This window comes from Plecotus auritus, assembly GCF_963455305.1.
Source record: "Plecotus auritus genome assembly, chromosome: 2".
NCBI lineage: Eukaryota > Metazoa > Chordata > Mammalia > Chiroptera > Vespertilionidae > Plecotus > Plecotus auritus.
Window position 1 is genome coordinate 163,327,746 of NC_137771.1, and position 13,738 is coordinate 163,341,483.

Below are 13,738 nucleotides of genomic sequence, written 5' to 3' on the forward strand. Positions count from 1 at the left end.
TTTTATTATGTGGCATTTAGGGTAGTTGTCTAAGAGGCTCTGCCACATCTTAACCAGCATAATCAAATGGTGTATATTTAACCTCTGTGCCCCTAGGATAATAACTTAAAATGGTTTCTGAAGAAGGTGGGGAGGCCTTCAATTTGAAAGCTTTCTCCAGGGCTGGTTTGCTTAGGTAGTACTTGAGATTTAATCAAGTGTAGGTTTCCAAGTTAATAATCTTTTAACATTAAAATGAAAATTTAAAAACCGCCTACACACTGATGTGGTATGACCCAGTGTGGATTTCTTTGTACTTTTATTCTTGTGTACTCAATAGCCTCAAACTTTGTAGTAAAGTACCTCACCAATCCACACATTGATCAGTGACTGTCCTTTAATATGTGGGACTATTCCCCTCAAGGGTCAAATGCTGACCATGAGGCTTATGAAATATCAGTTTGGAATCTCATTGTGCCAAAGAAAAGCCAGTGGTCTAACCTATGGATCCAGGCTGGTGGGAATTAATGTGAATGGAATGTCACAGAAGCAGTGCTTCTGGGTGGGAAGGAATATACTGGTAGTGGAAAGACCTTGTTAAGTGAAAAATGGAGAAAGAAATAAGAAGTCTCCTCACCTCCAAACAACACAAGATACATCTTCTAACATTTCCTCACAGACACACATATAGATAATGTGTTGCTCTAGAGCAGGGGTGGGGAACATCCGGCCCAAGAAATCATTTGATCTGGCCTTGCCAAAGCATTAGGGGTGAGTTAATTAATGTTTGAGCAAATATAGCAGGCTAATTTTTAAGGTGATAATTTTGTATGGCCCTCGGATGATGTTGTAAATATCCAAATGGACTGTGGCAGAGAAAAAGGTTTCCCCACCTCTGGTCTAATACCTCAACTCTGGAAACAGATTTCATGAATTTAAATCCCAGCAGCCTTACTTGGTTTTACCTCTTTGTATAGTGGAGAAATATGAGTACTTAATAGGGTTATGCTGATGATCAAATGAAATCATTCATGTTAAGTGTTTCTCACATGTGCAGAGTACCTTGTAAGCACTCACTTGATAATCAGTGATGACATTAAAATAAGTATTCTTCCTGCCTATCTGTTTCTTTAAAAGTAATTTAATATAACCAATGAAACAAGATTGAATTCCTTTGTGGGTGCATCACAGTCATCACTGCGGGAACATGGAACCTATCACACTGCGCCTGATGACAATGGAACTACTCATGGCATTGTCAGAAGTCCAAGTCTTCACCCAGGTAATGTACATTTCCCATCTGACAAAGACTGAGGAGCTGAATACTTGCCCATACACATTGTACCAATGGATTAATGTGTTCAGAAAAATTATATAATGGAATGCTTTGCCTAGGATGAAGAAAACTATATAAAGGCATTACTTGGATCTATAGACTGAAGAAGTATGACTCCTTGACAAATAGAAAGCTAGAATGTGTGAAGAACAAGACACATGAGAAAGAAATACCTTCATGGGCTTAGCAAAAAGTTCCAATGAATGCAATGTATTCTTGCCCTATCATTTCACTATTTTGACCCCTCTTGAGAGCAATATTTGAATACAGAGTGAGGAAGTATATGTATGTATATGGTGGATCAGTGACCGCAAATTGACACTGTGTAAAAAGTCAGTACAGGTCACTGGGGTGGACACTGAAAATGTGCTGATGCACCAATGAAGATGGATAATTGTGAACTCTACAGGGCCTCTGGCTCTGGTTTCTACCTGCTGCTGCCTCTGGCTGGCAACAGCGCACCAGCTGCCTCATCCGCTCGGGACTGCTGGGTCAGCAGAGCTCCCTGCTGCCCACACCGTGCTCTCTGTCAGGGCGGCCAGCCCCAGCCACAGCTGCCCCTTCCAAGCATCTCTCCCCTCCTGACCCTGTTCTGTGGAAAAGGACCACCAACAGTTTCTTCCTTCTTCCCATTAAACCCCTCTACCTACTTTGAATCTAAGTGATGGGCAGTCTGTTCACAGACGCACTTTTTCTTTTTCCCTTCCTCTTTCCTACCTCCCCTCCCCTCCCTCCTCTTCCCTCCCTTCCCTCCTCCTCCTCCTCCTCCTCCTCCTCCTCCTCCTCCTCCTCCTCCCCTCCTCCTCCTCCTCCTCCTCCTCCTCCTCCTCCTCCTCCTCCTCCTCCTCCTTCTCCTCCTCCTCCTCCTCCTCCTCTTCTTCTTCTTCTTCTTCTTCTTCTTCTTCTTCTTCTTCTTCTTCTTCTTCTTCTTCTTCTTCTTCTTCTTCTTCTCTCTCTCTCTCTCTCTCTCTCTCTCTCTCTCTCTCTCTCTCTCTCTCTCTTTCCTGTATGAAATAGGCTACCATAGAGCTGCATTTCTAAGGATTCAGCTATGGAGACTGTAACAAGACACCTCAGAAACCTGAATGGTGGTGGTGGGGTGGGCATGATAGAAGTACCATTCCTGTTACATAAGAAGTAGAGCTTCTCCTTTAAAATGTTCATACTTAGGCTTTGGGTTCAAGAAATCACTGATTTTTGGCAAATTAAATAGCTTCTTTTCACCTTAAAGTCTAATGAACTTTTTTTATTCTACTATTCTGTATTACACCTCCTAACTTTCCCATAAGGTGGGAAATAAATGCAAAACCCAATGTTGATGCCCCTGCTGCCTCTACGTACTGCTAAATTCAGAGCTAGTGCCTGTGTGAGCTGTTCTATCAGGCAGCATGGGCCCCCTGGAAGGTAGTATATCATTTATCACAGCACTGTGTGCTTCTCACAAAGGTAATTGAGGGTGACTGCCGTGAAATCATCAAGGGCAATATGATTATGACACACTTGTCCAATTCCTTGATTCTCAGTTTACAAATAGAAATTATGTAGGATTCTTGATATTTCACTGGCTATTTTTTAATTTTGCTTAATTTAGAAGTCCATTAAGTGGATTTTTGTGAATAAGGCAATGTTATTATGGGGCTTGAGATTACCTTTCATCATACCAGCCGATTAGCAGTATCTCCATTATCTTTGATCCAGTCCATGCTCTCTTCATCCTCCTCAAGTATGCCATCCTTCCTTCCTCCTTCCCCTTCCTCTCTTGTCTATAGCTATCATTGCATTTATTAATTGAAATATGTCATTAGTACACTTCTGGGTGGGATAGGAAGAAAATATACTTCAATGCAAATTTATAGTTGCTCACTTTCTCTAATCCAATTGTCCAATTTTCTCTTTTCCAATCCCTATAAAATCTGTTAAATATATGTTATTCTATTTAACCAGGTCACCAAATAATTCATCGCCGAGGCTGTTTTCCCTCCTATTTATGGCATTCCTAAAGTCTGAAATGAAACAGATAACTACATTTCTTAACAAATGTCTTCTCAAGTGTCTTGAGATATTGATGTCTATATCTGAAGTGAAGAACACCAATGTTTGGTCTTTGGAGAAAAGTAAACAGGGGTATGAATTCTAAACTTCATATTGATGTAGCTTTTACATATCTATATCCCTCCAACTCTTACAGACTGAAAGCAATGCAGGTTATGAATCAGAATAGTTTGTGATGGTTTTTTCTTATGAGTTGGATTTTGAGCCATTTTGAAATGACTTTAATACTTCATTTAAAGAGAACTCTCACTTAAATTGAATTAAATTCAATTTTCTCCTAAAACTCCTTTTTTTTTTTTTCCCTTGAAGTTTCCTCTAAAATTTATAAAGTAAGATGGAGACATCTCTCCTGGCCACAGTATCTCTAGGTTTTCCAGTTGAACCTGTGTAGAAAAAACCTTCTAGTGGCTTGTTATTCCAAAATAATAATTATTTGGACTTTCTCCTTTAGTCCAAATAAACTTTCTGTCCCAGCATGTGCTAACATTTTTGTTTGTTTTACTTATTCCGATAAACATATTCTTATTCCAAATGTTATCATCTTCCATAATCTCTTTATACTTCTCTTTTTCAGGGAGCGTTTTCTTCCGTGCTAAGAGCCACCAGCCAGCAGGGCAAGGGTCAGATACCTGACTGTAATACGTTGCTACAGAGCAACGCCCCAAGGTACGCTCTCCTATTAGCATCACTAATGTATCATGACTGATCCCTCCTTAGTCTACCTTTAGGCTCTTCTTTGGTTTTCAGAAATGCCCCTGTCTCCTACCAGTCCATCTGTCTTCTAAAAATACATCAGATAAGCAATGTTTCCTGCTGTCATATGGAAATCTGTCAACAACCATTCTTCCTCCTTTAGATTAATGATTTTAATCATTAATTCCACTTTTCCTTGTGTTGTTAATAATATACTTTCTTTTTCCAGCCTCTCTTCTTCCAGCACCTAATTCATCCTCACTTTATATTAATCACTTAATCACTTTAATCACTGCCATTTTTATACTGTCATCTGTTTTCTAGGGTGTTATATCACCTCCACTCTTTAAAGATCCATCACCAAAAAGATATTTGTTCTCCGAATAAACAACAAACAAACAAGCAAACAAAAACAAGGCAGATATCCAAAGTGAGCCAGGGAATAGAGAGAGAAGTTGTTTCACTTATAAATTTGTCTTATGCAGAGGTATTGAGAATTTGTATTTTTGTTTCAGTGACTACAGTCTGATTTTTTAAATACATCTACCTTTATAGGTAAAGATGATTTTTAAGCTTCCCATGGGATAATTCAACCAACCAGATGCTCCCAGATTTGGCCTGTGTTGGCATACTTACTGAAAAGGACTAGGCTGGCATTGGTGACCCCCAGCTTGTTGGCAGCCACGCAGGTATAGTTGCCATAGTGATCCTCAGTGACGTTGGTCACTGTCAGCGAGGACTGACCCTCCGTGCTCTTAATCTCAAGGCCATTGGCACTGTTTATCCTAAGAGTTCAAAAACAGAAGAGTAAAAAGAAACACGGATGAAGATTTAGCTTAGTAATTTCTTCTTCATCACTATATTGGAGGCAAAGAAGAGAAAGGAAGTGGTTAAAGTTCTTGTTCCCTGTCAAGTCCTCATTTTAATTGTGCAATTCCATATTATCTGAATCAATTTCCATCCACAGAGAAGACTCAGGATGGATGAGTTTCATTGGGCTTTGGTTTCTGCTCTAAGCAAGGAAGACATGTAGGTGGAAACTACCCACTGGACCACCTGCCTCACTCTCTGAATGTAACCCGAGTGCTTTTGCAGCTTCAGCTTAAAAATTACAGTCCTGCCTTAACTGGTTTGGCTCAGTGGATAGAGCGTCAGCCTGTGGACTGAAGGGTCCCAGGTTTGATTCCGGTCAAGGGCATGTAACTTGGTTGCGGGCACATCCCCAGTAGGAGGTGTGCAGGAGGCAGCTGATCGATGTTTCTCTCTCATCGATGTTTCTAACTCTCTATTCCTCTCCCTTCCTCTCTGTAAAATAATCAATAAAATATATTTTTTTAAAAAAAGAATTACAGTCCTGAAAGCACTTGATAAAGAGATTTGGAAAAGAAACAGCCTGAGAGTAGAGGCTATGGAATTACAGTTGGGTATGTTTTTGTCATTAGGGCTTCTGGTGCCCGGACCATCTATCAGAGCAGTCGGGGCACAGCAGGTTTGGCACATACATACCTGGTGTCATCCCGGTACCACTCAAAGTCAGGGGCAGGCACCGCGGAGGCCTCACATTTGAGTGAAGCTTGTCGCCCTGTGGTGGCTTCGTTGCTCTTGGATTCCGTGATAGTGGGAGGATCTGTGGGAAAGACAGGTACACAGTTTACATGATGATCGGAGGGCACTCCAGAATTTCCATGCAAGAAGGAATTAGAAAGGAGAATCTGATCGGGAAGGTGCAGTAAAGAAATAGTCTTAGAGCTCCATTTACATGAATTATGTGATCAACTGAATGGGACTGATCACTAGAAAACTAAATGAAAATAAGAGATGACTAATGAAGCCACAGACGTGGTTTACTTAAATGGGACACTTAACAGGGTTTTATGGAAACAGAATCTAAGATTCCTTTTTCCTTCCTCCAATACACCATCAATTACTTCAACCATAGATTGTAGTATTGCCCTAGTTTTTTTTCTTTTCATAAACTAAGTGGTGATACTAAAGGATTTGGGTTTTTATGTATACTTTGAGCATTTTTCATTTTCATAATTATCATCATTGTGATTGTTACAGTTTGCGATGATAGTAAGAAGTCCAATGAAAATAACACAGGGCTAAAGTTCTCCCAACCCAAGCTTAGCCTAATATTTTTTCAGAAATTCAGAAAAACAAACAGTTAAATATTAGATGATTACTTAACCCTCTTTCTCTTCTATGTTCCCTTATTGCTAGGACCCAGGTAAATTTTTCTTTGATGTGAGAAGGTACAATTTGACATCTATCCTGGTGTCAACCTTCTCCTTTCTCCGGCAGCTGTGCACTGGATTCTGTCTGCTTAGAACTGGCCTACACAACTGTAACAAAACACATCTGACATTCTGATTTGCTATGGTTCTTTTTTTAAAAAAATAAACATATATTATTTATTTTCCTTTATCCATTACCACTTAAAAACATTTTAAATTTAGTGATTTGAGAGAGAGAAAAGAGTCACTTTGTTGTTCCATTTATTTATGCATTCATTGGTTGATTCTTGCATGTGTCCTGACCAAGGATAGAACCCGAACCCTTAGCTTATTGGTATGACACTCTAACCAACTGATCTACCTGGCCAGGGCAGTACTACTTTAAAAAGTTCATTATTTTTTATTAGTTTCAGGTTTACAGCATAGTGGTTAGACAATCATATACTTTACAAAATGTCCCCCCTGATATTTCTAGTACCCCCCTGGCACCATACATAGTTATTCAATATTATTGACTATATTTTTTATGCTGTACTTTACATCCCCATGACTATTTTGTAACTACCAATCTGTATTTTTCAATCCCCTTACCCTTTTCACCCAGTTCCCCAAACCCCTCCCCTCTGGCAGCCATCAGTCCATTCTCTATGAGTGATTCTTTCAAACAATCCTACAGAGGGTGAACAGGCATTTACAAGTCCACATGGCAGAGTTAGGTTGGCAGATATGAGCTCCTGGCTTAATGACTCTGTGTTTGTGGAGGTTCTAGACCTTTAAGGAAAATGTGATTTTTTTTTGTCCAAAACCTATTTGCCCAAAAATGGCAACCTGACAGCATGTACATGGAACAAAGAGACCCAAACTATCTGTTTAGACTTTGCAGAGGAAAAAGCTTATTTAAGGAAAATAGTAGTGATCTCTAGTACATAAAATTCACTTAAATCTGTTCAGTGCCTGGTTCAGCTCATTTATTTCTGTGTTTTTTCTTCATATTCACATACTATTTTTTTTTCAGTTTTATGCCTGAAGGAAGCTCTGATCTTAGTTAGAAAAGATATATACAAAAGCATCCAGTGAATCTGCAGTTTTCTCTCCATTTCATTTTAATATAAGCTTGGATATCTTAAATCATTGTCAGAGATGAGAAGTTAGAGCACATTTGGATAAGCACATCAGCCTGTGTGTACATGGATGTCTCAGAGTGGGTGGTGGTTGCTGCTTTTTTGCTTTAGAATTATCTGCTCGTTTTTGTATAGGCACAAAAAGGCAACATGATGAGTGGAAAGAACCCTGGGTTGGAAACTAGGAGTTCTGGAATTTAATTTCAACTTGCTTCTGTGGACTTCCCATCACACACTTTATCTTTCTGAGTCTTGGTTTTATTACCAATGTAATGAGGGAACCAAACTTTAATGATCTATAGCACCCTTCCAGCTAGTAAAAAATATCCCAGATCTAGTAAAACTGCTCATTCTTTACAAATGGGCAGTTTGTATCATTATGACCCAAATGTATTTTCATTCCCAAAACTCATTTAATCCTTAAATTTCTAACTTTCAAAATTATAGCTTATTTATACATTTCATGGGTTAGGATTCAGAATTAGTAGTTAGAAATGGGAAACACAAGGACTGATTTTGATTCTTCTCTCAACCAGAACTGTGGCTTGGACAAGATTCTGCTCCAGTTTGAGCCATTTCTTTCTTATTGTTTAAAACAAGGGGTAGTTTAAAATGAGCACCAACAGGTTCCATTTAAAATGTTTTCATTCTATGATTTATTACATAGATCATTGGAGCACATTAGTTCAAAGAATAATGTGATAACAGGGTGGAGTGGTATTGGGACAGGAGGCATTTGTAGGGATGGGACACCCAATAGAGTTGAAAAACTTGTATTTAAATTTTGATAAGCTTGAGCTCAAATCTAGGCTCTGTTCCTCATTTCACTTCCTAATTAGGGAGCTTAGTACTTTCTCTAGACTCACATTGCTTCAATTTTCTCATCTATGAAATATTGGAACCAGAGGCAATGGAGATTACTGAAGGATTCCAGAGAATGCCTGCACTTGGTTTGTGATAACGGGGCTGGAAAGAAATGGACAGATTTGAGATTGAGAAGTAAGAAGCTTCAGAATTGCAAAGATTAGATGTGAAGGGTGAGGGGAAGAAGGAGGTGTGTCAAAGTTAACACAGGTAACAGGCAAGTGAGATAAGGTACTTAAGAAGAGAAATAAATCATCAGCAATAATACACTGAATGAACATTAGTTTCCTGTCCTCACCTCTTCACTGTACAGTTAGTTGACTCTCGAGCAACACAAGTTTCAACAGTGTGGTTCCACTTATATGTGTGTGTGTTTTTTAAATAAATACTAGAAATTGTTTAACATTTTATTTTCTTTAGCTTCCTTTATTGTAAGAACCTTATCTAATAAAGAGGGAATATACAAATTGACCATCATATCATCACAAAGATGGTGGTGCCCATAGCCACAAGATGGCAGTGCCCAGTCCCCTCAGCCCCGCCAGAGTCCCCCAGTCCTTTCGCAGAAAATGGGTTGCCTCAAAAGTTGGTTAAGCTTCTTAGGATAAAAAGCATTCAAAATCTTTGAAAAGGGAATTCCAATATTTATAAAAGTTTGGATTAGACAATTTAAGGTTATATCCACTACAACCTTCTATGATTTTGTGATATTAACATTCTGAATTCACATAGTGCCAGCTGTATTGCATGTAAGCAGATTATTATTTAAAGGAATGGCCATTATTATTAAAACAACTCATAAAAACCACACTGTTTGTATGTCAAGGTCATTCTGTGTGATTTTCCTAATGGCTGGAGTTAATGCCCCTAAACTAGCAGTTGGACATCCCCCGAGGGGTCCCAGATTGGAGAGGGTGCAGGCCGGGCTGAAGGACATCCCCCCCCCCATGCATGAATTTCGTGCACCGGGCTTCTAGTATATTATATAGTACATGCAACATACAAAATATATGTTGACTATATTATCAGTAAGACTTCTGGTCAACAGTAGGCTATTAGTAGTTAAGTTTTGGAGGAGTCAAAAGTTATAGATGGATTTTTGACTGTGCAAGGGTTGGCATCCCTAACCCCCACATTGTTCAAGGGTCAACTGTATTAGCTTCTTAAGTTGCCAATAACTCCACAGTCTGTAGCATGTTGGCTGGAGAAATAATCTTGCTCATGATTCTATTGCCTTGCTCAGTTGCTCAAATTGTAAACTGAGTTTTAACCAGTTTGTGAGCTCCTGGAACCACATGGTTATAACTGACAAATACTTAATGATAATTGCCACTTTGCTCAAACAGCCCTAAACCTGGGCCAGACTACACATTCATCACTTCCACATTTGGCACTCATAGCTGTAGCACCTCAACATAATAATGCCATGGTGGATGCGTTTGGTCCCTCCACTAGAAAACCAGGAATACAGGTCTCAGGTCTGAGTTTTATGGGAGAATTCTTCTTTGCTTTGGGTGTTTCCTTCCATGTGACATGGGCTTATTTAGTGTACCTCCTCACTCTGGGACCCCGGGGGGAGAAATGGCTTTTCTGATTGAAAATTTGGGGAGGAACAAAGTAGATTTATTTGGCTCAGCTCTTCCCGCTCCTGCTTTTGGGACCAAGCTTCTGGCGGGGATCAGAGGTTCTCTTCTGCTTCTCAACACTGAAGTCTTACTGGGGCTCTCTCCTTCCCACTCTCATGTGGGCAAGCCTGCCCTAGTCCAGCGCTACCATACTTTGGGAGGTAAGTCAGCCACACAAGCTACTACCTCTAATAACCTTGATCTCTAAAAAATGGGGCCAATGGGCCTCCCCTACTACTTCTTTACTTATTTCTCAATGTGTTCAGAACCAAAATAGTTAAGTAGTAAGCTATTTATTAACTCCTCAGAAATGCCAGCATGGGAAAAATGGCAGTAAATTGGGGTTGAATAGTATTAACCGTATTAATCTTGGGACAGTATGACACCAGTCAATGACAAAGACCAAATACTTGCTTCTCTCATTGAAAATCTAGGAAGTTTCTCATACTAGGGTAAATTCCCAAGTAAAGACAAATGTATGAAGAGCTCATTGTTTCCAATATTTCTCAAATGACACAATGCTGCAGGTCTATTTGTTCATGGTTTATTGGAGTGAACATTTCAAAATTCATTTTTGATGAATTCTGTATAGGTGAGGCTAAGAAAAATTGTTATAAATCATATTGTGGCATGCCTATTGTAGTTAAAATAATAGATGTCCTTGCTCAAAATATGGTTATAATAAAAATGTTGCATGGAGGTCCATTGTTATTTGTTATATGACTTTGGAATAGCTTACAATTGTCAAATGACTCTTCCAGTTTTTATTACTTCAAAATTCTGGGTTCTGAAAATATTAATAAGGGCTTTCTTCTTATATCACCAATAACAAGACTCAATTAGAATGAACAGGATAACAATGACAGTGGCCTAGCAAACAGAAGAGCATTCATTTACTCTTCCTAATATTAGGAATAATTGTTTACGTAATGAAATTCTTAATGAGGAATTCAATTTATAAGTATTTACCATATGTCAGTACTCTGCTAGGCTTTATATTCTTTCATCTAGGTAGTAGCCATTAGGATATAAGGATTATTAACCCATTTTATAAATGAGAAGACAGACATACAGAGGGTAGTAACTTGTCCAAAGTCACATAGCCAGCATTTGAGTGAGTCTAGATTTTAACCCATCTTTCTGAAGCCCATGATCTGAATCTCTCTGTGCTTCCATTTGAATGAATTCCTTTAGAGAAAATGAATTCCTGCTAATAAAAAATACCATTTAGAGGAGCATGCTGGTAGCTTAAAGGGTAAATGTAACATTATTCTGCTATTACAGAAAACAAAAAAATGGTACAACATGCAGTGACATCATGGATATAAACTCACATTAGGAATCAGGAGATGTGGGCTCAATTTTTGCCTGTACCACTTAGGTTGTCACCTCCTGGAGGTGACATGCTGACGTCCTGGAGCCCCTGACCTATTTATGTAGATGATGATACCTGCCTACCTATCTTTCAGGTTTGATGTGAAAATTAAAATATATATATATATATATATATATATATATATATATATATATATATATATAGGAGAGCATGTTTAATGCTTGAAGTGATTACATTTATTGATTACCATTATCACATGGTGTCATGGAAGAAAAGAGGACTTTAGAATTAGACCTGGGTTACACTCCCAACTCTACCACTCACAAATTCTTTGATTTTGTGGCAGAAAATGCTTATATATTCTGAGCTTTGGTTTTGTCCTCCTGCAATGGGGATGATTTGATTATCGCCCAGGGTTAGTGTGCAGAGGTGGGCCAATGGGGTGGGGGCAAAGAATGCAGGCAATAAGACAGACATTATCTGTAGAGAATTTAGAAACAATAATGAAAGTGAGTAAAAGTTGTCTGTGTTTTTTAAAAAATCATCATCTATCAGCAATACTGAACAATGTCAATGATAACGTAAATACTCCTCATCGCTGGGGTAGGCTCAGCCCACAATGCCACCTCCTTAGCTAGTCACTGTCACTGTGATGATTACAGTGATTCATACAAAGTCTTTAGCATAATCTTGGAACTCTCAAGGTATTCATAAACTTAGGTTGCTGTTCACATTGCAAAGTTATGGGCAAAAATTACAGTAACTCTGGATTCTTACAGAATATTTCCTCTGAAGATCCCATAATAGATCATAAGCACTAGAATGTGTTTTTACTGACACTATACCAAATGTAAGAATAAACTAAAAGTTGGCATGGGGAAGTGAAGCTAGAGAAGGTAGCCAGTTGGTTCTATATTGAGGGATTATTTTCCTAAAATTTCCTCATCAGGTGATTTTTTAATCAATGCACTGAAAAGTCCAGTTAAAATGCATATATATTATCGGGAGACAACAGATGTCTCCAGTTCCAACTGTGTATTCTATAGTAGTAACCTCTGCTTCTTCTAAAATAGTGGGCTCTCAAATGTAAGGAGTTGAGCATTGACTTGTGAACCAGGAGGTCACAGAATGATTCCCGGTCAGGGCACATGCCCAAGTTGCAGGCTTGATTCCCAGTGTTGGACATGCAGGAGGCAGCCAATCAATGATTCTCTATAATCAGATGTTTCTATCTCTCTCTCCCTCTCCCTCTCCCTTCCTCTCCGAAAGGAGATAAGGATTATTGTGAATATATATATATATATATATATATATATATATACATATATATATATATATATATATATATATATATATATATATATATATATAATCACAACAACAAAAGCAAAGCTTGCTTCTCTAAAAAAAATGTAAGGGGAGCTTCAGAAACGTCAGTGTCTCATACCTCCCAGCAACTGTGTTGGATTGGTTATCCCTGGACTCCAAGGTGGCAGCAGAGCTGAGTTTAAAGGGACACAAGCAGAGGAAAAGAAGTCATAAAGAGTGACAATGTGCACCTACTGGGAGAGATAGCTATGGGAAGGCAGGAGGTGGGAATATTATCTGGCCATTGGGTGAGGGGAAGACTTCCTGGGGTAGATTTTGAGAAGAATTTCTCCAGGAATAGGGAAGAGTCCAGGGTAGGAAGAATCCAAATAAAATTAATGTATTAGACATTTACTCTGTACTAGATATTATCCTCAGTGTATGGGGCACTAGGACGAGACAGACCCATAAGTGGATCTGCTTTTATTGCACTGTGAGAACTAAAATTGAGGGATTACACATAGAACCTGTAATGAGAGCACCACTGTCCCTAGGGCTGGTATCTGGAAGAAATTAGTAGCTATCCTGTAAGTAAAATATAAGAAACCGGAAGTCCTGCCTGTTGTACAAAATTTTACTAAGCTTATTTAGTTGAAGAGATTTCAAGTCAATAATTTAGCTTCTGTAAACTCCAGAACCTCCTGCCATTTAGAAAACAGATTTTATATATCAAATGGCTACGTGCAATGCCACAGACCAACTGTGAGCAGTATCAAGGGAAGTAAAAAAGGAGAGATTGCAGAATCCAGCTTGTGAGCTACTGTGAACAGGAGAAACTGTTAGGTCTCTCTTGTTGACTGCTCTAGCTTCTCAGTGCCCTGCAACAAATACCTATTAGCCACTGAGTAAGGGAATCAACAAAATGCTGCTAGGAGATAATTACCATCGCTGGGATTCTTTTTTTATACAGGTACTCAGAATCTGTTTCATTACAATAATCTATTCAGCCATTAATTATCTGAGCCATCCTGATCTCCTGACCTAATTCCAAACCCTGTGTTTTGAAAAGGAAGAGGGGTCAGTTTAAGTAATGGGGCATTTTCATAGTAGGCAACCTTGGATGGAGTGACAAAGTTGATACTAGATATTTCTCAGTACCACAAGTTTTGCTAGCCAGACCTGGTGAT

General features: G+C 38.9%; 1 protein-coding gene across 2 annotated transcripts in view; it reads right to left on the bottom strand.

Moving 5' to 3' along the window:
• The window catches only part of LSAMP (limbic system associated membrane protein), a 672,385-nt gene that overhangs the window by 31,566 nt on the left and 627,081 nt on the right, over positions 1-13,738 (bottom strand). For both annotated transcript variants that reach the window (XM_080658065.1, XM_080658064.1), the window contains exons 5-6: positions 5,567-5,687; positions 4,697-4,845 (exon numbers count right to left, since the gene is read on the bottom strand). In XM_080658065.1, the coding sequence (XP_080514191.1) occupies positions 4,697-4,845; positions 5,567-5,687 (270 nt within the window). The remainder of the gene's footprint in view (positions 1-4,696; positions 4,846-5,566; positions 5,688-13,738) is intronic.